Here is a 24047-nt window from a genome sequence, read left to right on the forward strand (position 1 = left end):
ATACATTGAAATAAAATGCTGTCATTGTCATAAGGCAGTGGTTCCCAAACTTTTTTTGCTAGGCCCCCCTTTGTTTGACAAGAAAAATGTCCCTCCATTTAGAAAGGCACAGTCATCACGGTGTAATTATTTTACCTGTAGTTGTTTTTTTTTCCTGTGTAATAATATTCAACATTGATATCAATACATGTTTCAAAAAATGCCCCTCTGTGCAAAATGGGTTCAAAAACATAAAAAACTGTGGGATACTGTTTGTCCACGATTTGAATCGTGGCAGGATCAGCCTGATATTATTTGTATCCCACTGTAACTTTACTGTATACAGAGCTAACATCTCCAAAATGTCAGGAATAGTTAGTCATTACAACAAGTGTTTGTGAACTAAAAATCAAGAATGTGGGATACTGTTTGTCCGTGATTTGAAGAACCCAGCATGTGCTCCCGACGCAGGGAAAAGCAATTCTGCAGGGGAGATAGGAAAGGGAAGATATGCTTCACCATATTTTCTAATCTTTGGCTTAGAATGAAGTTGGTTTGGAAACATATTCAGCGATGCTTCATCTCCTGCACTGCGTTTGTGTGGGCGCCCCGTGCTAGCAGTGTCCAAGCGTTTTGGTTTTTTTCCCCTTTTCACCCCCCCCCCCCCCCCCCCCCCCCACACACACACTTTGGGAAGCTCTGTCATAAGGAAATGATCCCATGACAAACATATTACTTAGTTTAATACATAGAGCTGTTTGGCATATGACAAACTGTGCATCATTTATACACAGACGATTGTCTTTTGATTGGAATTGTTATCAATGAATTAAACAATATACACATGGACCCATAAAGAAGCACAAGGAGAGTCACATAATAAAAAAAACACCTGTTTTATAGATGTACAGTACATTTATATGATTATGTAAAGGTCTTCTTGAGCTGCAGAAGACATCATACAGGTTTAACAGGTAAAATAGTGCTGGTACTGCTGCATGTAAAAGCGTTAAAACATCACAAAGCTAAGAAGAACTTCTGATCAAGCAATTTCAGATTATAATCAAGTAACACCCATTTATACATGTTTTAATATATGACCACTATCTTTTATTTACTCAACATTTTTAGGATATTACAAAAAAAGAAACACATTTATACTTTCCATGAAGATTTAAAATCGGCCAAAATAAAAGTATTTTAATCTCATGGTTTAGCCACACAGATTAATGCTATTTTTATGTAAGATTTAAAGGACAATATATGATGATTAAGCTGTTTTATTATCTGTCTGTGCGTCAGTGTTTATTCAAATGGACTCCAGGGATTGAATATTCTCTCATACAAAACATGAAGTCTATTCCAAATGGCCTCAAAACCCCCCACAACGTCCTCTTCAGAAGGTACTGGGACTGGAATGGGGAATGATTCAGATGACACAGGAAGAGACGGAACGGGAATAGATGGAACAGATGGAACTGGGACAGGGACTGGATTAACTGGAATTGGGGTTTTCTCTGGTATTTGTTCTACCACATAAGCTGGCACTTCTGTTAATACCTTACCAAACTTCGATTTGATCAACAAAGCTGAGACAATTGCAAATAATCCTGTGATGACAGCAAAACCCACAAAATATTTAAGCCATGATTTTTGTGCATTTTCCATGTGTCTCTTAATGATGTTAACTTTAGCCTGCTTTCTAATCTCTTCCTGTGACAGATTTTCTGATGACTTTCTAACCCGATTTTCCTCTTTTTGTATTTCTGTCTCCAGTGTTTGGAGCTTTTCATTAGTGTAGTATCCTCCATTGTTTTCTGTCACTATATCTTCTATGCTATTGAGCAGCTCTGCCACCTGGAACTTGTTGCTTCTATATTCATCTTCCTGGTTGTTCTTCCAGTATTTATTGTCAATGACATGGCACCGACTCCCACACTTCCTCACCAGATCACTCAGAGCTTCACTTTCATTAACAAAATCCTTGATCTTCATTCCTTCAGGGAGCTGGTCACCATGAGTAAAAACCACTGCAGCGTATTTAAGAACATCTTCAGAGAAATATTCACATAATTGTGCGATGACAGCCTTTTCGTGCTCTGTGAATTTCTCTGCTTTGAGCACAATGAGAAAAGCATGAGGACCCGGAGCACACTCTGTAATACAGCTCAACATCTCATGCTCCAACTTCTCAGACCTGCTTGGGTCAAAGAAACCAGGAGTGTCGATTAAAGTTAGGCTTCTTCCATCAACAGTCTTGGTCTCGCTCTGAGACAAACATGCGTTTGAGTCATTAAAATGATTAATCTTCAATCTGGTCTCGCCAAATATGGTATTAGCCAGACTGCTTTTCCCAGTTCCAGTTTTTCCCAGCAGGACAATTCTCCTTGTCTTTGTCACTGGAAGAAAAAATGAATAGATGAAAAAAATCAGATTAACTCATCTGCTTCCTGACATCTCTGATCAATTATCAGATTTCAGATCAAAAATGTATCAACTCAGTATCACAGCAAAGTATAGACATGCCAGACCACCGTGTCTAATTTACACAAGAAATCAGTAGTAAACAAAACGCATGTTAAGCACATTCAACGGTCCTTAATCATCAGAAACTATTAAACTGGGTGGGTAATATGTATATACATGTACATGTGAATAATTTCTGTTTAATGCTTTCCCACAATTTTCCCATTTTTAAATTTTGGTTTGAAATAAAGAAGCTCCCTCCGATGTTACTGCAACTTCAGAATGCGTGTCTTGGACATAGTGGACATATTATATATAAAGGATGGCCCTGTCTCAGCAAAATTTTGCATGAACATTGTCATGCAATAAATCTATTTTGTATGTTTTTACAAAATAGATTTATTGTAAATCCTAATTGTTTCTAGATTACTTTTACTTGTAATGTATTACATACCCAACAAACATACTTATTTCTGTCATGCTCTGGAGTCGGGTGACTCCGTGTTTAAGTTTTGTTTATTCAGTGTTCTGGATTTTGTGGGGCTTTCATAGTTTTGTCTTTTGTCATGTTTTCACGTTCTTTACTTATTCTTCAGGACCGCTGTGATTTCCCAGCCTTTAGGTTTTGTCTGAATGCCTCCCTTGTGTTCCCTGTGTAGTGTCATGTGTACCTGGTTTGATGTTCGTGTTATTTCTCGTTTTAATTTGACAGTCCCATGCCCTGTGTCAGTAGCGGTTTTAGATACGGGCGACACGGGTGGTTGCCCGGAGCAGCATCGTGGTGGGGGGCGACATCACGGGCATCAGCGTCACAGCGCATATTGGGAATGGCATAGGCACCAATCGGTTTCTATCGCCCATTTGCTGGGAGTAAAGGCGCCCTCCATTTGCGAGGTGCGCCTGCTCCTTGCCGTGCAGGGAGGGGGGAGGGGGGGGGGGGGGGCGGCGGGGAATTCTCTGACCGGCTGGAGCAGCATCTAATAACCAACTCGGAAAATAAAACAAAATAAAAACAAACCAACAAACACGAAAACACCTGACATCATGATACAGACTTATAATTTGCACCGATGTTTTTTCGAAATTCTACACGCGAAAAGTGAGCGCGAGAGCCCTCGGTGCACCTGCTTACTGCTGAAGTCAAAGCAAACTTTATTGTCATCTCCGCTACATACAGTCCAGTATATAGAGAGACGAGACGACGAGGCTCCAGTTACAGCAGTGCAAGTAAACAAACAATAAATATAAGAAGAGTAAGAAAATAAATATACACTTTAGGACTCGGGGTGAAGGGATCAATAACAATTTAAAATTTATATTTTACAGTTTGATGATTTAAAGTCTCACACACAACCCGTCGAAAGGGGAGGGGGGCCGGCTGCTTCCAAATAGAGCGCATTTCATTTATAATGTTGTAAATCCAAGACCATTATGTATTCATGATTTGAATCCTGGATTGTGTGAAATCTCAGAAATACACCCTAGACAAAGTAATTCTGTGAGCTAAGGTGTAGGTGTGTTAGATCATGTTGTGGTGATCCTTGGGTTGAGGGATGGGTGTTCATACTGGAATGCAAAATCAAAACCAATGCAAGATGGACAAGAAAAGTTCAGAGCCATCAGGTCCTCAGTTTAGGAAAAATAGAAAAGTAGAGGAGGAGAAACGAGCAAAAGATGCAGGTAAGCAGATATGTCATTGGATAATAGCAGGTCATCCTGAAACAATCAGAATCAGAATACTTTATTCATCTCTAAGGAAATTATGTGGGTTGGTCCAAGAAGAAATGGTAAAAATAGTAACAGTAACAGACTAAACTCCAAACAATTCATTGTGTTGCAGATTTTAATATTAATTAGTCATTGTCAATTGTTGATTTGTCCTGTTCTCATTGTATGACGAATTATGATGGCTGTTTGGTAGCCGTTTGCATACTATGCATACTCTCTCTCTCTTCATATGTATGTGTGTGTACAACAGTTTTATGTTAATGTACAGTACTTAATATGTTTTTTTGTGTGTGTGTGTGTGTGGGGGGGGGGCGCCAGAGGGAGTGTTCGCCCGGGGCACCAAACAGGCTAGGACCGCCACTGCCCTGTGTCAGTGTGTCTAGTTTTCCTTCCCTTGTCTCGTTATGTCTAAAGAATCCCAGCTGTGTTTCGCTCCTGTTTCCCATTTCCTCATTACTGACTTGTATATTTAAACCCTGTGTTTTCCTTTGCCCTTTGTTGTGTTGTACCTCCTCATGTGTGTGAGTCTCCCTGTGTTAAAGAGTTCAAGCGTTAGCTCCATATTTCTTGTTTCCTGGTGTTTGAGCTGTCATTTTTCAGTGTTTTTGTTTCTAGTTTCCATTATACTTTGTTTTTTGTTAGCTTATGTTTGGACAGTTTTCCCAGCAATAAAGCTGTCGCCTTAAGTTTATGTTTTGTATTTGAATTCTGCATTTGGGTCCACTTCCTTTCTGCCAACCACAGCTACACATGAAGGATTTCTTGTGACACAACTAAATTTAAAGCATGTTTGAGATATTAAAAGAAAAGCATGAACTACCTTAATGCAGTACTACTTTGCAAGCCATGTGTCACCAAACAACCCTATATAACCAAAAGTCTTGCTTGTATTTATAAGATTAATAAAGCTTAGAGAACCAAGATTTTTTTTAATAAGGAAATAGCTCTTGAAATGAACTCAGCTGATTTAAAAAACAGGTCACAGCTTAGGATTTTGAATGACAAAATAATCATATTTTTGGAGTAATGTCTATTTAAAAGTTACTTGTCCCCTCCATGCTGAGGAAAGTGTGTCAAAAATACAGTCTGGCTCATGATGTGTCTCTGCAGTGAGTTGTTTGCTTTTGTTCTTGTACTGTGACTTGACTTGTGCTTCGCTTCTGCTATCTATCTAAGTTGTTATCTGGGTTTTAGCCAAAAGAAGCGAACAAAACACTGCGCACACTGTATATTTACATATAATAATCCAAAGTGCTGCAACGTAGAGATAAAGATAATAAATGACTACATGACACAAAAAGATCATGATGCAAGAGGAAAGAAAAAGTTAAGCTGTATTTCATTGCCCTTAGGGATGTTTTAATATTTTTATTTCTATTCTTCAGGAAAGTGGAATTTATTTCTGTTACAGTGGTCCCTCGAGTTACGTTATAAAAATAACCTGTGATAAGTGAAATCCGCAATTAATTTTTTATAATTATTACAGATGTTGTAAGGCTTTAAAACCCCTCACCACTTTATACACTTTTCTCAGACAGGCATGGACATTTTCACATTTTTCTCTCTTGTTTAAACACTCTCAAAGTTCAAATCTTGTATAAAAATAACTCCGCCCGCAGGTGACGATGTTTTGTCGACATTGTTGTGTTTGTTGGGGAGAAAACTTACAAACATACAATACAGCACTTCAGTGTCACACTGCTAGTGATCGAAGATTTATGTAAATTTGACAAGCTCAACACATTGTGTACTGTACAGGAGACACAGCACGAGATTGATTGACAATGGTCTACAGCCAATCAGGACGCAAGCTGAACTGCGATATAGCGAGGGACCACTGTTTATGAATTATTTTATATAGGCCTTCACACGTTTCTTTAATGCTACTGACTGCATAGGTTCTCTTGTTTTGTGAACTATATATAATTTTTTTAAAGTTTCGATCGATATTCCTAGAATACCACAGTCTGCATTTTGTTTTGATTTATTTAGTCTCATTTTTTGTTGCATTTTTCAATATGTGAAACTTTGATAGTAGTCTGGCAACGTGAGCAACACTTAAAAGCATTAAACTGAGGTTACAGTAAAGTTGACTTAAGCTGATATCTGTTTTTTTTAAAAGAAAATAACAGATGAATTATTTAATTGAAATGTAAGTAACTGAATCTGTTACTTACTGCTCATCATTAACATGAGGCTATTCAGCTAATAAATGAAATCGTCAAGAAAAATTCAAGACACTTGATTACATGTGATAAAATTAGCTGTTTTATTAGTGAACATTTGCAACAAAGAAACCATCACAAAACAGAAGCAAAACTTATTTGAAAGTTATAGATCTATTATAGAAATGTTTTAAGCTGGAGTAATGGACATATTCATGGGTAAAGTTTGAAATATAAACTGGAACATAAAGACTGTATTAGCATAATGGGAAAATTCACACATTATATTAAGCATACGTTGCTTCATTTATATGGTAACAGTAAGCATTCAACAAAAACTCTTAAGAAACTTTATGCTGTGCAAATACAGAAATCGAATCATGATGAACAAAAAGATTCCAAAACTTCCCATTCTATAAATTTAATAATGACTCTCTGATGGCAGCTTGTAAAAGTGAATGTGAGTAGTTTCCTTGCAATATACGAGGATCCTGTGCATCTGTGGATTTTAAAGGTACTTTATTGAGAGCTTAACAGAGGATGCAAAAATTCTGATATTTAATTTCTAACTCCTTTTATACCTTTAAAAAAATTGGTTTAGTGCTGTAGTTTGTGTGTCAGCTCTATTATCTGTTTCAAACCAATGTTACTGATGCTATTCAGCTGCTGGCTCAGCAGACCCAGCAGGAATTGTGTCAGATGCTGTTGCTGCGTCTGCCATCATTCCTTTTGCTGCAGCTACTCCTGCTGCTGTTCCGAATGCTGCTCCTACTGCTAAACCTAGATTTCCTCCTCCTTTCATTAACGCTCCACCAAGGAGTGCACCCAGTAGAGCTCCTACTGTAACTCCTGCAGCTTTTGACAACAGATTTTTAAACACAGATTGTTTTGCCTTTGTTGCAGTTTCCTCTTCTGTTAAGTCTGGAGATGACTGTTTGATGCGACCTTCTTCTTGTTGAATATCTCTCTTCACTTCTTGCAGCATGTCGTTGGTGAAGTAGCCTCCTTTGTTTGCCTCAATAATCTTGTCAATGGTTTTGAGTAATTCTGCCACCTGGTACTGGTTGTTCCTGTATTCATCTCCCTGGTTGTTCTTCCAGTATTTGTTATCAATGACGTGGCAGCGGCCGCCACACTTCTTGATCAGATCGCCCAGAGCTTCACTTTGTTTAACAAACTCTTCGATCTTCATTCCCTCAGGAAGCTGGTCACCATGAGTAAAGATTATTGTAGTAAATCTAAGCGCTTCATCTGAGAAATATTGATTAATTTTGTCTATTACAGTCTTTTCTTGCTCTGTGTATTTATCCACTTTAAGCACAATGAGAAACACATGAGGACCAGGAGCACATTCTGTGATACAGCTCAATATTTCAGACTTCATCTCCTCCTCAGATCTGTTTGTGTCAAAAAATCCAGGAGTGTCAATAAAGAGCACTATTCTTCCACTGACTGACATGAACTTTGCCTGACATTCCTTTGTTCCAGATTTGGGGGTATGATTTACTTTAAACACAGGCTCTCCACACAGGGTGTTGGCAATACTGCTCTTTCCAGCTCCAGTTTTTCCCAGGACCACAATCCTTCTTGCTGTCTCTATAAAACAGTAATGATTTGGTGTCAGTTATTTATCTATTTAATTTATCTATTACTCTGTCTAAACAGTGCAACAAAAATAAACAGTAAAGTCAAATAAAACATTTATGACAACATATACAAGCTATAGCTGCAAATGATGGACGTGTCTGCTTTCTTTTAAATGTACCGGTAAATAAAACTGCATGAAGTTCACAAACCAGTCAGTAAATGGCTTAAAAATGCATCGTGGTACAGTAGAAAGAATGTTCATTTCTTTGACTGTTGTGCACAGTTCAGATCTAGCTGTTCAGATGGTGGAAACCAACCAAATAATTTAGAATTATTAAGTGTAGCAAGCATATACTCCGTATTATTCTGCTATAATATTCAGATTTGCAGCCTTAAATATATTAGGTAATGTTTACACAACTATTTTAGGTATTGAGTGGAGTAGATAACCTTGACTGAGAAAAACAATCACTTTCAGCTGGTTGGAGAGAAGTTTCTTCCTTTCTGTTTCCCATGTTTTTGTTAATTATCAATACATGATTATAACTGCAACTTACCGTCCATGTTTTTGAAAGCAAAATCAGCGCAGAGACACACGACTACTCAGATCCTGTGGATGTTGTGACTGCGCCTTTTGTTTTGTTCCTGCACCTGTTGGACTTGCTTCTCAGCAGCAAACTAAAGTGATGAGCTATGATGACCTCATAGTTTGTTTCTTTTTGTTTTTACAAACTTGGATGAGAGAACTATCGTGCATATCAAAATTTAGTAATATAAAAAAAACACAATTTTTCTTTAATTTCTTATAGAAAAATCTTGACCAGCACCTTGTTGTAACGCAAAGTTAAATATGCTTGTAGTAAATTTGTGATTAGCAAAAGAGAAGGTCAAGACTTTAGAAAAATGGTATTACTGTTCTAGAATACTATAATTAAAAGTATTATCTAATTATAAATACAGAAAAAGGATGTGTTACGTATTTGAAATCTTCTTCAAGCACCTGTTCCCTTTAGGGGTCACCTAAGCGGATCATATGATGCCATCTCGCCCTAACCCTAGCTTCATCCTCTGTTATACCAACTCTCTGCATGTCCTCCTTCACTACTGTACAGCCACAGATCTTATCTATGGTCTTCCTCTTTTCTCTTGCCTAACAACTCCATGGTCAACATTCTTTGTCTATTATCCCTCAATTCAATTCAATTTTTTTTATAAAGCTCCAAATCAAAACAACATTTTCCTCAAGGCACTTTATATTGTAAGGTAAAGAAAGAAGCGAAAATAATCACATGACCCCCCCTTTGCTTAACTGCTTTGGCAACAGTGGGAAGGAAAAACTCCCTTTTAACAGGAAGAAACCATCTGGCACGACCAGTTTGGGGTAAGAAGAGGAAGACAGGAAAAACCACATACTGTGGAAGAGATCCAGAGATTAATAATAACTAAAGATTAAATGCAGAGAGGTGTATAAACACACAGTAAGTGAAAAGGGTGACTGTAGAAGAAACAGTGCATCATGGGAATCCCTAGACCTATTGTAGCGTAACTAAGGGAAAATTTAGAGTCACCTGATCCAGCCCTCACTATATCCTTTAGCAAAAAGGAAAGTTTTAGGCCTAATCTGAGCAGTCTGAGTTGATACATTACTATGTACTATGTGGTCTTTAAGATATGATTGGACCTGTAAATTTAAGACCCTGTATGTGATGATGTGATCCTTCTGCACATGTCCAAACCATTTCAGCCACGCCTCTCTAATTTTGTCCCCATCTTTGTGCGACCTGGTCACTGCTAATGAAAAAGAGCTTCTCCTCGCTGGGTTTTTGTACGACTCACTTTAGTGTAGCCCCGGCTCTAACCCTCTCTCGTGTTTCCCTGTGATTTCCCAGTTCTGAACTCTTCATCTGTTTATTGTATATAGATTCCCTGGAAACGTCCTTGTTTCTCCTCCCTGGATTCCTGAGCATGAGTGTTTGGGAGTGTGGTGTGGGATGTCAGAAGTGGAGTGTCCCTCTCCTCTCCATCTCATGGATCACTGGAACCCCTGACGTTCACACATTTGTATATAGCTCACTTGGTGCTTCTAAATAAACATTCATTCCACTTTTTTCCTATGTCTGCACGTGAGTCAGTTCAGTCACATTGACACACAGTTATTTTATAATTCTATACACCTCTTCTCTCACTTAAACAGGCTGTCTTTCACCTGCTCCCTACGCTCACTACAGATCACACTGAAATGTACTGAAATGTACACACTGTAATCAGATTCAATTACGGCTGGCATCATTAACTTGATGAATAAATTATGTCTTTGTAGTTAAATAGCTGATTTGTTTTTACCCCTATGAGAGTTTGGTGACCTGTCCCGTCTGTTGCCCTATGACAGCTGGGATAGGCTCCAGCCTCACCCCTGATTTGGATAAGCGGAAGAAACTGGATGAATGAATCCTTTTCTTTTTCCCCTCTCGTTCTCTTTTTAGCTTGTTTTGCATTATGTTATGTAAAGCATGTTCCTGTTTTCAGTGCTTCCTTTTCTGACTTTGATCAGTAGTTACATTCATTTTCATATTCAAAACCACGGTCACTACAAGAGAGCCTTTCAAAGTCAAAGTCACCCTCTGTTTTCTCCGTTCTTTAGACATATTAGCTTTGAACTTCACTGCACAGGACGTGAAATTGCTGCTACAGAAGCCACATTATGTTGAAATGACACCAACACCAAAAACTAAAGAGATGCACTAAGTTTTGTTGCCTCTGCTGTTGTTTGAGTACTTTAAGATCCAGAGGTTCCAGTGCATGTCTGAGTTCTTTAAGCTGACTTGAATTTGATGGTTTGCTAATTTTCTATCACATCTTTGCCAGACTGGCCACTCTAAAACACTCGTTTGCTGATTTTGCAGATTAATTCTACCTAATGAGGAAGGTAATTACACTTAAAATAAAAGTGTAGAAAGGAGGAGAGCACCTGAGCACAGAAGTACAGATACAGTTATAATGTGTGTTACCATCGAGAGAGAAAGAGAGGCTGGATGCCCAGAGATGCATGGGTCTTTGTAATGTGCTCTTGTGCATCATGGAGACTGCACAGAGGAAGAGAGAGTACATATGCATGGTTTCTACATCATATCACACTGACTGTTCACAGCAGACAAAAAGACCCTTGGACAACTGCAAACATTCCAGCCTTCCCAATAGCAAGTCTGACCCTCTCTAATATTTGTAGCAATGAAATGATTCATTCAGCTTTTTCAGTTTATCAGAAGCTAATAATTCAGAGTTTGTCCAAACAAAACATTTCCTTTAAACTCATATTCGTTTCGTTTCATTGTATTTGATATAAAGTAAACTCGACTGACCGTCCATGTTGTCAAAAGAAATCACACTCGTCACCGGGACCTCACGATGTCCTTGCTGCGTGTTTTTCCACCTGCTCTCTTGCTGCACTTTGGCTGTGCTTTCATTTGTCACCGGTTGGACTTTTAAACTGACACTGTAACTACACAAAACAATGAGCAACACCTCATGCTGCAGGGTGCAGTACACTCACAGATATTTTTTGCTGCAAATCCATGCGAAACCACAACACGATGGTGTATAACTGTTCACATTTGATATATCAGAGCTGGTTATCACATTAATCTTAGTCCACTATTTTGTTTATTTTATGATTGGTAACAGAACTGAAAATCAAAAGCCACATATAATAGCAAAATCGTTTATAAATAAAAGCAATTGTTGAAAAAAAAATAGTTTAAAGCAGATACTTTGATGACTGTGACTGCACAATGAACTGAGACATAATTTCTTTAGGGATTATTAAAGTATTCTGATTCTGACATAGTGTTGAACAGCTCAGTAAATCCCCTCAGTGCTTTAAAAACAGGACAATTCAGAGTTTGAATAAGGGACTGGTAAAATGTTTCTGTTTCTCATCCTAGTGAAACAAGTTTTAAACAAAGAAGGGAGTTTTAATTAAGTTAAGTTTGAAAAATGGGAGAAACTGATGCATTCATTCCCTCTTGACAGTTTACTGGTACATGCACATGTAATGCTTCATCATTAATGCATAACTGCAGATTACACAATCAATCAGTGCATGAAATCCAGTGTCTTTGAAATCAGCTGCTTTTTTAAAATAAATGTAGTATGTTTGATATGAGTATGTAAGTACATAGAATAGGAAAATAGTTTTTTGTTCACATTTAAAAATATATTTCATATATTTAGGGCTGAAAAACACATATAAGCTCTATTAACTAAGTCAATTTTACACCCCCTCCAAGTGTCACAATCAAAAGTCATATCTGTGGTCCAAGTGTGGACTAGACACTACATTTGACTGAGATTGGTGAGAGGGTCATGCTGTCTCATGCACAATGAAAACAAGCACAAGCTGAACTTCACTAGCTGGGCCCACGTCCTCATTTTAGGTTTGACAGCGTTTTAGTAGGTAAAGGTGAATGCTTGGACATGAATTGAGCTGCGGATTGGGGAAGGCCTCGAAGGCGACTGGCGATGGCTCCCGGGCCTGGCAGATCCCCAAAGAAGGCATCCCCTAGAAGCAGTAGTGTGCGATACGAAGGTTGAAGACGTCAACGGAATAATTTGATTCTTGATTTGACTTATTTATACAGCACCAAGCCACAGTGGCAGATGCCTTGAGACCCTGCAATGATGTCTAGAGGAAAACCCAACAATCATATGACCCCCTATGAGCAAGCACTTTGGCAACAATGGGAAGGAAAATCTCCCTTTTAACAGGAAGAAACCTCCGGCAGAACCAGGCTCAGGGAGGGGCGGCCGTCTGCCGCGGCCGTTTGGGGAGAGAGAAGGAGAAGAGAACAAAGACGAGCGCACGGAGAGCAAACGTCGCTCCGTGGTGTGGAGTGGATGAGCTCAGACAATTCGGAAGGAATGGCAGGAATGCTGGATTTGAGATTTGAGGTAGGGCTTGGCGGCTCGAAAAGCTTGTGACCTTGTCTTTGAGCAGAAGATGGAGAGGGGGTGCTTAGCTTGTTAAGTACTTCAGATAAGGTAGCGATAACGACTGAGCTGATTTCTGAATGAACAGAAGTGACAGCAGCAGCTTCGGAAGAGTTGATGAATTGAACTTCTCCTAAGTTAAATATGCTAAATTACAGTCTTTTTTATGTTTTGAAGTTCTTACTTGCAGCAAATGAATGCACTGCAATGAGAAAAATAGTTCTAATACTATGAAAAACTACTCAGTATTATTGAAGTATAATTAATTTGTTTCTTGATTCAGGTTGGCTTATCTTAAAATATAGCCCAATCGATATTAAATCCAAGCAAAAAATAACTTATATATATATATATATCTCCATCCATCCATCCATCCATCCATCCATCTTCATCCGCTTTATCCGAGGCCGGGTCGCGGGGGCAGCAGCCCAAGCAGAGATGCCCAGACCTCCCTCTCCCCAGCCACCTCCTCCAGCTTATCCGGAGGAACACCAAGGCGTTCCCAGGCCAGCCGAGAGATATAATCTCTCCAGCGTGTCCTGGGTCTGCCCCGGGGCCTCCTCCTAATATATATTTATTCCTCTCATGAGAACAAAACCCTTTTTGTAAACAATATAGGGCTGCTGCACAAACCCTAAAAGTCTAAATCAACCTTTTAAAAGGCCTAAACAGAGAAAAAAAATTACATTTTTGGCCTTAAACTTTTGTGACAGTCACATAGTCTCACAATGTTGTAAATAACGGCATTACTGACTTAAAACTTTACATGCCTCAGGTAAAGTGTCATTAAGTAAAGAAAAAAAACAACTTTCATTTGTAAAGCATTATAAGTAGAGCCATTTCTCAGGACATTGCTAGGCAAATTAGGAACAAATTGTACAAACGTACTACAAAACTAAACAAACTGCAAATGACCTTATAAAATCCTGCTTGGTATTCACCTATTTTTCAAAGAATGACTTCCACTCAGCTATTGCTTTCTTATATGCACTAGTGGCATCTTGATCATGGATGGCATCAGTGATTACCTCGGTTTGTATGACAGAGAGGACCGTTGCAACACATTTCGGGTGTGTTAAGTGCAAGGTGTAGTAATATGCCATCAACACCAACATTCCTTCCCAGAAATCCTCCAAGGGGAGAGTGGTCACTGGTATATTTCCTACAGCAACAATGCTGGTTGTCCCATCAAAAAGCAGCACTGGGGAGGACAGAGGCCGCTTCTCCAGGTATAGCATAGCATCTTCACCCGGCTAGAAAAGCACAAAAAAAGGACAAATTCTTCAAGATGTTAAATGAAAGGGTTGCTGTGCATCCAAACAGCTTAAGACACAAACAGCAATATCAAGAGTTTAGAATGCTCCAAATGATTTACTGTTGGAATAGAAGAAATAAATATAAAATATCTGACTTACATAAATATGAAATTTTGGAAATGTATTAATTCTGAGCATGAATTTTCTCTAGTTTGCAGCATTTTTATCATGTATATTTGTGCTTTTTTCTCATTTGATTTTTAAAACTATTTCTTTTAACTTTGTTACATATTCTAGTTCTTGAAGGCCTTTATAAATATATGATTTTACTGCTTCTACTTGTATCCTAACTGCAATGTGCTTTTGCTCTGCGCTGCCTCTCTGGAGTAGGTTTTGAATAACAATTAAGAAATCCTGAATAAGGAGTAATTTAATCCCTGCTGAATTGAGCTTTGACCCGATCTTATTAAGCATGAAAAGCAAAATAATAATATTAATAATGATAATACAAGTAAATGGAGAACAAGTTACAGTGGCTGGTATTGCTAACAGCTGTTCTCACCTTGAGGATACGAAGGAGAGCCTCACTGGCACTTCCCAGTAGTGATGGGATTTCCGGCTCCTTTTAGAGAACCGGCTCGTTCGGTGCCGAACCGGCTCTTCAGGTTGTTTTGTGCTTTAATCAATTTATTATTAACAATAATATAAAATTATGCACAAAGGGAATTACTAATGTAAAAAAAGTGGTTTTATTTATATATGTTTATATATAAATATATGCGGTGGCCCCTAGAGACAAAACACGTACAAACTCAAAAGCACATTTCTAGCGTTAACTGAACTTCCAAAACAGAGCTACCCTAGATCACTTAAATTACACAATTGAAAGCATATGTGTATTGTTTGTGTATTTATACACAAGCACTCATAGAAATCACAGCTGTAACCAGGACCTTGTGCTGCATGTTTTTGCTCACTTGCTGCACTTTGGCTGTGCTTTAATTTAACACTGGTTGAACTTGTTAACTTACACTGTAACTACACAAAACTATGAGCAACACCTCATGCTGCAGGCTGCAGTACACTCAGAAAATTAATTTTACTGGAAATCCATGTAAACCCACAACATGTCGCTGTATAACTGTTCACATATTATATATTAGAGCTGGTCATCATCCACTATTTTGTTTATTTTATAAACGGTAATAGGGCTGAAAACCAAAAAGCCTCATATATGTCAGAACTATGTATAAAAAATGATTTGATCACTATGACACATTGAATTTGACATAGTGTTGAACAGCTCAGTAAAACCTCTGTACTTTGAAAAACAGAAAAATGTAGAGTTTGAAAAAGGGAGTGGTAAAATGTTTCTGTTTCTCTTTCTAGTTAAAAACAGTTTTTCAGTTAAGTTTAGTTTGAAAAATGGGATAAAACTGATGCATTCATTCCCTCTTGACAGTTTACTGGCACATGTGCATGTAATACTTTGCCATTAATGCATAAACAATTATTAAACAATTAATCTTTCATGGTCCCTGTGTCTCTCCGACTGGCTCACTCTTGGCCACATATTTGTTGTTGTTTTTTTTTCTCTCCTGTATGCCTGAGCAAAGCTCAGCACTGGGCTCCTGCTCCTGACCCACACACCTGGACTGATTATCCGCGCCTTCCGCTTATTTATCTGGTTTTCTGGTGACTCAGAGCATCTCATCGCTGGATCATTGTACAACCTGAGTTTGTGTAGCCTCGGAAAATTCCTTATCTTATTTCCCCATAAATCTGTAGCTTGTTCTAACTACTTGTCTCTGTACATAGATTCCCTGGACCTGTCCCTGTAACCTTTCATGGATTCCCAAGTTTGGCTGAGTGGTGTGGAGTGAGAATGAGTGGCAGAAGAGGAGCATGGTGTGTGTGGATTTCCTTCCCTTCTTTCCCTCAGAGCCCTTCACCCCCTGCCCTGCACATTTTATATATTTTGCACTTTGGTGATTGTAAATAAACTTTTGAACTTTTATTCTCAAGAGCTTGAGTCTGAGCCTGAGTCCATTCAGTCTGCCTTGACAGACTTCGTGCATAAATCCCATGTCGATTATTTATTTATTTAGTTATTTATTAGCCGTCCTGTTTGGTTATTTAGCAATCAGAATTTTTCTCTGAAGGCCAAGAACTATGCCTACCAGATTTACTTTACTAAATAGATCATCACAACCTTGCCATATTGGTCCATTTGATTGACCTTTGTTATTATTATTATTATTTATTTTATTTTATTTTATTTTAAGTTCTTACAGACAAGGCAGACATGACAGGGTATAGGACATCGAGAAACAAAGAAAGAACGAAAGAAAGAAAAAAGGGAGGGAAAGAAAAAACAGAGGGGAAGAGGGACAGTGAGAGAAGACACCTTAAAAAAAATCAGCTGGATCACCTGTGATGCTAGACAGACCCACAGCTGGAACGAGACAATTCTACTACAACAGCAAAAGCAAGACGCAAGTCACCAAAGTTCTTTGTGTTACTCGTGCACGAGGGAGAGAACTGTGACGAGCGTGTTCCTGTCGCTCACCCCAGTCGCTCACCCGAGTCGCTCTCGCCTGCTCCCTCGTAACACCGCTCTTTATTGAGGTTACATGAATATGCATGAAAGTTCATTAACATATGACGTCTTACATAGATATACATCTAAACAAAGAATACATTGTCTGTGTGTCATGTAGGTATATGTATGTGTGTATGTGTGTATGTGTGTGTGTGTGGGGTGGGGTCAAGATGTGACCCTGTGAAGACTCCCCACACCTACTGGTGCCAGGGAGTCCAGCAGTTCACTTAAACAAAAGGCTCTTACACTCAAACAGATATATGTGTGTTTGCTATACCATATGTCAGCAAGAGAAGATACGACCTCTCTCATGACCCTAGGAGGTGTGTGATCTATGCCAGAACACTCTGAAGAGGAGTGAACACACTCCCCTCTTCAGGCTACTTAGAGTTGTTACAGACCTCCTAGGACAAGACTTTCTTTCAATATGCAATCAACCATATATTTCTAAGCATAAATGATTATATGTCTCTAAATACAAATGACAATAATAAAATACAAACCCAACAACCTGTTAAAAAAAAGAAAATAAGAAAAAGCAGAGTAACTCAATAAACACAACACCACAGCAATAACCTAGATAAGTATAAGTAACAATAAATACTAAATATTGAATGTTATTGTGCAGCACGTAAGACTGACAGCACACAATATGCCTTGAGGTAGCAGCCAAGAAAGATATAGTTTCTGTCAGCGAACATCCGTGTGTACACCTGTTTGCGTGAGCGCACTTGTATTCAAAAGGTTTTTCCATGTAATGATCTGCTAGAGGGTGTGGGGAGCCCCAACGCCCAGGGCATGAAGCAGGCATGGACGAGATCCAGGCACCAGGCATCCAGAGGCCCCCAGAGTGTAAGAGCCCAAGGAGGACCATCGGAGGGGCAACTGTGCCACCTTCCTGTAAAGAGCTGAAGACAGCCCCAGACGTGGGGCTCAGCCAGCAGCCACGGAGCAGAAGCCATAAACATCCTGTTCATGACGGTTAAAATAAATAACATTCATATAAGAAATAAAATTGTCTTGTGTAAACTGAATGTAGTGTTAAATAGGCCTATACTACTGTACTTAATTGTTGGTCATAAACTAACAGACATACACCTTAGAGCACTGACTCTGTTTGAATAGGGTTTTTTGGGGGATTTCGCACAACCCAGGAAAACATAATTAATACATAATGGGCTTGGATTTAAAACATAATGAATTAAATGTATTTGGAGGCAGCCCACACCCCCTCCCCTTTTGACAGGTTGTGTGTGAGACTGCAGCAAGCAGGCGCACCGAGGGCCCTCGTCCTTATTTTCACGTATATGTTTTTAGTAGAATTTAGAAAACACATCAGTGCAAATTTTGAATCTATATCATAATGTCTGGTGTTTTTTGTGTTTGTTGGTTTGTTTTTATTTTGTTTTATTTTGCAAGCTGGTAATTAATTGCCGCTCCAGCCATGCAGCGTAAAATCACTTGCCACCCCGTTCCTCTTATCCCTGTGTGGCCAGCAGCAAGCAGCAGGCGCACCTTGCAAAAATCCCCAAAATGCGCTGGCATGATGTCGGGGCAGCATGGGTGCAAGCAACTTTTTTTGCCGATGCCCATGCCCATGATGCCACCCGCACCACGATGCTGCCCTGGGCAATGGCCCATGTTGCCCATATGAAAAACTGCCACTGTATATAAGCCATCACACCGAAACCTTACACTGCTGACTTAATATATTCTCTTGTTCTGTGAACTACATATAATTTATTCAAAGTTATATTTACGGAATACAAAAGTCTTCATATTTCATTTTAGTTTTTGCATTTTGTCTCACTCATTCCATTTCTTAATAAATGAAACTTTGATAGCAATCTGGCAACATGAGCAACACTTTAAAGCATTAACGATGGTTTATAATAAAATTAATTTAAGATCAAATCAGTTTTTTCTTTTTTTAAAGAAAAGAACAACTTAAAATCATCCACTCATTTCAGCAGTTTCCCTTACTGTTCTGGTTTGCAAATGACTGTGGTTGTTTTGACTGAACTTGTTAAACCTCATCAGCAGGTTCAGCTGAAGTGAAGTCAGTGGAAGCCAAATTAAGTAAAAATGAAAGTTACTGTGTAACATGCCACGGTCTCTTAAACATGTTTGGCTGAAATTGCTAAGGAGGTTTAACGGGTTCAGTTGAATTAATGAATCAAAATGTAAGTAACTGAAAATGTTAATTACTGCTCATCATTAACATGAGGCCATCCAGCTAAAAAATGAAAATTATGAATAAAATGAGGACCCTTGGTTAAATGTTGGCATGTGAAAAAGTTTGCTATTTTTTATTCAACATTTTTTGTAAAAAAACAAAAAAAACAACATTGCAAAGCAGAACCAAGGGTTATTTGAAAGTTATAGATCTATTATTGTCATACCCAGAGATTTTTCAAGCTGGAGTAATGGACCTATTCATGGGTAAAGATTGAAATCTAAACTGCAACATAAAGACTTTTAATGACAAATTCAGAGAGGGAATCACATGTTTACATATATTAAGCATACATTACTTCATTTACATATTTACAATAAATATTAAACAAAAACTCTTAAATAGGGCACTAAGTCCAATCATGATGAACAAATAGATACAAAAAGTCTTTTCACTATTGCTGTTCTATAATTTTAATAGTGAATCTGTGGTGGCAATTTGCAAAGGTGAGTATCAGTAGTCGTGCCAAATTAACTAGCAATTATATGCTGATTGTGTACTTTTGTGGACTGTTAACCTACTAGGATCTCATAAATCTTATATTTAATCTAGCCCATTTTTACATTTTTAAAAAAGTGTGCTGCAGTATTGTAGTCTGCTTTCTTTGCTTCTTCACTGTGCATCAGCTTCATCAAGTGTGGTACTCCTGATTTTATTCAAATTCTGGCTCTGCAGATGCAGGAGAAACTGTGCCAGATACTGTTGCTGCATCTATCGTTAATCCTTTTTCTGCAACTGCTCCTACTGCTAAACCTACACTTATTCTGCTTTCATTAATTTTATTGACCCACTAACAAATGCGCACAGAGCTCCTGTTGTAACTTCCACAGCTTTAAACGCTTTATCAAGCATACTATGTTTTGCCTTTGTTGACCTGTCTTGCCTTACTTTGCACGGCAACCAATCAAATGTTAGAGAATCAGACACCTGACTTCTGTTAAGTCTGGAGATGACTGTTTGATGCGACCTTCCTCTTGTTGAATATCTCTCTTCACTTCTTGCAGCATGTCGTAGGTGAAGTAGCCTCCTTTGTTTGCCTCAATAATCTTGTCAATGGTTTTGAGTAATTCTGCCACCTGATACTGGTTGGTCCTGTATTCATCTCCCTGGTTGTTCTTCCAGTATTTGTTATCAATGACGTGGCAGCGGCCGCCACACTTCTTGATCAGATCGCTCAGAGCTTTACTTTCATTAACAAACTCTTCGATCTTCATTCCCTCAGGAAGCTGGTCACCATGAGTAAAGAGTACTGTGGCAAATCTAAATACTTCATCTGAGAAATAGTGGTTCATTTTGTCTATTACAGCCTTTTCATGCTCTGTGTATTTCTCCACTTTAACCACAATGAGAAAAACATGAGGACCAGGAGCACATTCTGTGATACACCTCAATATTTCAGACTTCATCTCCTCCTCAGACCTGTCTGTGTCAAAAAATCCAGGAGTGTTAATAAATGATATGGTTCTTCCACTGATATTCATATACTCTGACTGACATTCAAATTTGGCCCTATGATCTACTTCAAACACAGGCTGTCCACACAGGGTGTTGGCAATTCTTCTCTTTCCAGCTCCAGTTTTTCCCAGGACCACAATCCTTCTTGGTGACTCTATAAGACAGTAATGGTTAAATGTCAGTTGTTTGTCTTGCTCTGTATAAGTGGATTATCTTATCAATCATACAGCAGTCATACTCATTTGGAGAATCAATGCAAATGAGACATTGGGTCTCAATGGGATTTCCTGTATGAATAAAGATTAAAAAAAAAAAAACTAATCTAAAAACTAGAAGTACAGCATTGCTACACATACACGCAAAATCGTGTGTTTTTCTTCATGTCTACAGGAGTCATGGTTCCCTGACAGTTGCCTGAAATTTTTCTCCCTGTATTTGAGTTGCCATGCACGAGTATTTTTGCCTCTCTGCTTAGTGTTTTTCTTTTGGTTAGCTTCTGTGTAACAAAAGAAATATTTTTGCAAGCCTTGAGTTAGTTTTTTTACTTGGCATTTTTGTTTTCACCTGTGTCTCATCCCCAGTCTGCCCTCATTGTTTAGATACTCCTATCTCCTCCCCAGTTTCCTCAAACTGTTTGTGTAAACTCCCTCATGTCCTGTCCTGAGTTAAATCTTTTGACTAATTAATTTCTAGTTTCTCATAATATCTGTTATCTATCTATCTATCTATCTATCTATCTATCTATCTATCTATCTATCTATATATCGCTCTCTCTCTCTCTCTCTCTCTCTCTCTCTCTCTCTCTATATATATATATATATATATATATATATATATATATATATATATATATATCATATCTAGTTTATTTCGTCTTCTTTCTGGACTTTTTTAAAAATACATTTGGACTCTCTATTTTGGACTGTTATATTAAAGCTTGCTTTTATTTAAGTCATGTTGTCCTGCATTTGGGTTCACCTGTACAGCCCAATCTTGATAACAATAATAGCTTGATTTGTTTTTGTTTTTTTTCTCCACACTGAATAGAAGGTTTCCTGAACAGGCTGGGGTTTCTTTTTTCTTTTAATAATGGCTTTTAATAATCCTTCAGTTTAAGGGCATCATGATTTGATTGGATACTACTGAAATAATTTTTACCGTCATGGTGTCAAATTCCAAACTTAGAGTTTTTAAACTTATAGTTTCTAAACTTCTGATCACAATGGCATGACAGGATACTACATGCTGTCAGGTGGTGAAAGTGACTTTTAATTTTCAGCAAAATTTAAAATGACTCTTGTACTAAATGTACTGCTCGTCCTGGACTCAGTAGACATTTGTCTCATATTCTGATAAAAGAAAATAAAGATAATCAGGATAGACTGAGCTGAAAATTGTTAAAAATGCAATCAAGGTATCACTAAGCAAAACAAATTTAAACTGTAAAGGTACAGGAACGGTGGAGTAATTCATTCCATCCATCTAGGGTCCAAACTGTAATGGTTTAGTTCTAATCAACAGGCTGCATTTATAAATTTACAGAAATTCACTTCTGAAATATTAAATGTGGTAGCTTCTCTAAAGCAACTAAACATAATGCAAACGTATCATAATTCAAAAAGGAAAAGTTATGTCAATGCCCTGAATTTCAATAAAGCTAAAATAGAGGTGGTCCTACCCTTCACCAATGATGAAACATATCAGTAAATAAGAGAGCTAAACATCGAACATCAGCTAATGAGACACCAGTGGAAGGTTTGACCTGACCGGCTTTGCAGTCTTTGCAGAATTTCTGGAAAAACACAAGTTCTAACCAGCTGTTATGCACCTGTTTTACCATCACTTTGTACCAGCAGTGATCAGTGTTACTGTGGCCCAAACATCACTCTTTGAGATATTTTTCGATTAACAGACAAAGAGTCTGTCAGTCTGTCATGATTTTTTTTAATTGACTTACACTGTGTGTATTTGTTATAGAAACTTTGTTAACCGTATGTATTTGTAAGCATGTTTCTTTGATAAATAAAACATTTAATTGTGTGTGTGTGTGTGTGTGTGTGTGTGTGTGTGTGTGTGTGTGTGTGTGTGTGTGTGTGTGTGTGTGTGTGTGTGTGTGTGTGTATATATCACTGATAAACACTTGAGGTTGAATGAAATGTTTGATTTAACAAAAAAGGTACCCCAAGTTGTTGCTGTGTCTGGAAGTATTCCTTTCACTTCAGCTGCTGCTGCTGCTGAACCTACACTTATTTCTTCTTTCACTAATTTTGTCTCCCCTCCAAGGAATGAACCCAGTAGAGCTCCAGTTTTAACTCCTGTAGCTTTTAACAGCATATCAAACACAGCATTTTTTGCCTTTGTTGCAGTTTCTTCTTCTGTAATATCTGGAAAAGATCGTTTGATGCAGGCTTCCTCTTGTTGTATATCTCTCTTCACCTCTTGCAGCATCTCATTGGTGAAGTAGCCTCCTCTGTTTGCATTAATAATCGTGTTAATCTTTTTGAGTAATTCTGCCAGCTCGTATTGCTTGGTCCTGTATTCATCTCCCTGGTTGCTCTTCCAGTATTTGTTATCAATGACGTGGCAGCGGCCCCCACACTTCTTGATCAGATCCCTCAGATCGTTGTTTTGTTTAACAAACTCTTCGATCTTCATTCCCTCAGGAAGCTGGTCACCATGAGTAAAGAGTACTGTGGCAAATCTAAGAGCTTCATCTGAGAAACACTGGTTTATTTTGTCTATCACACCCTTTTCATGCTCTGTGTATTTCTCCACTTTAACCACAATGAGAAAAGCATGAGGACCAGGAGCACTTTCTGTGATACACCTCACTATTTCAGACTTCATGTCCTGCTCAGATCTGTCTGTTTCAAAAAATCCAGGAGTGTCAATAAATAATATGGTTTTTCCACTGATAGATATAATCCTTGACTGGCATTCCCTTGTTCCAGATGAGGCGTAATGATCTATATTAAATGCAGGCTCTCCACGCAGGATGTTGGTAAGACTCTTTCCATCTCCAGTTTTTCCCAGGACCACAATCCTTCTTGCTGAGTCTATAAAACAGTAATGATTCATTGCCCGTCATTTATCTATTACACTGTCTAAAACAAAATAATCAAAAACTTACAGTACAGTGAAATAAAACCTTTATGACAACATATACAAGCTTTAACTGAAAAATGATGGTCCAGTCTTCTTTGTTTAAAGTAAAAGTAAAATGTCCCAAGGCTTACAAATCAGTAAGTACTTAGCTGTAGAAAGTAGCTGAAAGCATATGCTCTGTAATTTTCTGCTATAATATTACACCCTTCAATATATTAGGTAACATTTATACAATTACTTTAGGTATTCAGTGGAGTAGATAACCTTGACTGACTAAACCAATAAATTTTGGTTTGGTGGAGAGAAGTTTCTTCCTTTGTGATCCCACATTTATGTTATTTATTAAAACAGAAGACATGGTAATAAGTGTGACTTACCTTCCATGTTTTTGGAAGAAAGCAAAATCAACGGAGAGACACACGATTACTTAGATCCTGTGAACGTTGTGACTGCGCCTTTTGTTTTGTTTCTGTACCTGTTGG

At 38.2% G+C, this 24047-nt stretch overlaps 3 protein-coding genes across 3 annotated transcripts; all 3 read right to left on the minus strand.

The window, feature by feature from the left end:
* Nucleotides 1-1167: 1167 nt before the first annotated feature.
* Nucleotides 1168-11347, minus strand: LOC146577858 (GTPase IMAP family member 7-like). The gene is made up of 2 exons (XM_085255921.1): nucleotides 11285-11347; nucleotides 1168-2378 (listed from the first exon to the last, which is right to left on the minus strand). The coding sequence occupies exons 1-2, from the start codon at nucleotides 11289-11291 to the stop codon at nucleotides 1285-1287; spliced, it is 1101 nt and encodes a 366-aa protein (XP_085112047.1). The 5' UTR covers nucleotides 11292-11347; the 3' UTR covers nucleotides 1168-1284.
* On the minus strand, nucleotides 6583-11361 carry LOC146577859 (GTPase IMAP family member 7-like). The gene is made up of 2 exons (XM_085255934.1): nucleotides 11285-11361; nucleotides 6583-7934 (listed from the first exon to the last, which is right to left on the minus strand). The coding sequence occupies exons 1-2, from the start codon at nucleotides 11289-11291 to the stop codon at nucleotides 6994-6996; spliced, it is 948 nt and encodes a 315-aa protein (XP_085112060.1). The 5' UTR covers nucleotides 11292-11361; the 3' UTR covers nucleotides 6583-6993.
* Nucleotides 11362-19142: 7781 nt separating this feature from the next.
* Nucleotides 19143-24013, minus strand: LOC146577860 (GTPase IMAP family member 8-like). The gene is made up of 3 exons (XM_085255907.1): nucleotides 23943-24013; nucleotides 22641-23516; nucleotides 19143-20614 (listed from the first exon to the last, which is right to left on the minus strand). The coding sequence occupies exons 1-3, from the start codon at nucleotides 23947-23949 to the stop codon at nucleotides 19917-19919; spliced, it is 1581 nt and encodes a 526-aa protein (XP_085112033.1). The 5' UTR covers nucleotides 23950-24013; the 3' UTR covers nucleotides 19143-19916.
* Nucleotides 24014-24047: the final 34 nt, after the last annotated feature.

Source organism: Mchenga conophoros, linkage group LG3, assembly GCF_057382185.1.
Source record: "Mchenga conophoros isolate Kocher_MC1m ecotype Shallow Benthic linkage group LG3, M_conophoros_male_GT1.1, whole genome shotgun sequence".
Classification (NCBI taxonomy): Eukaryota; Metazoa; Chordata; class Actinopteri; order Cichliformes; family Cichlidae; genus Mchenga; species Mchenga conophoros.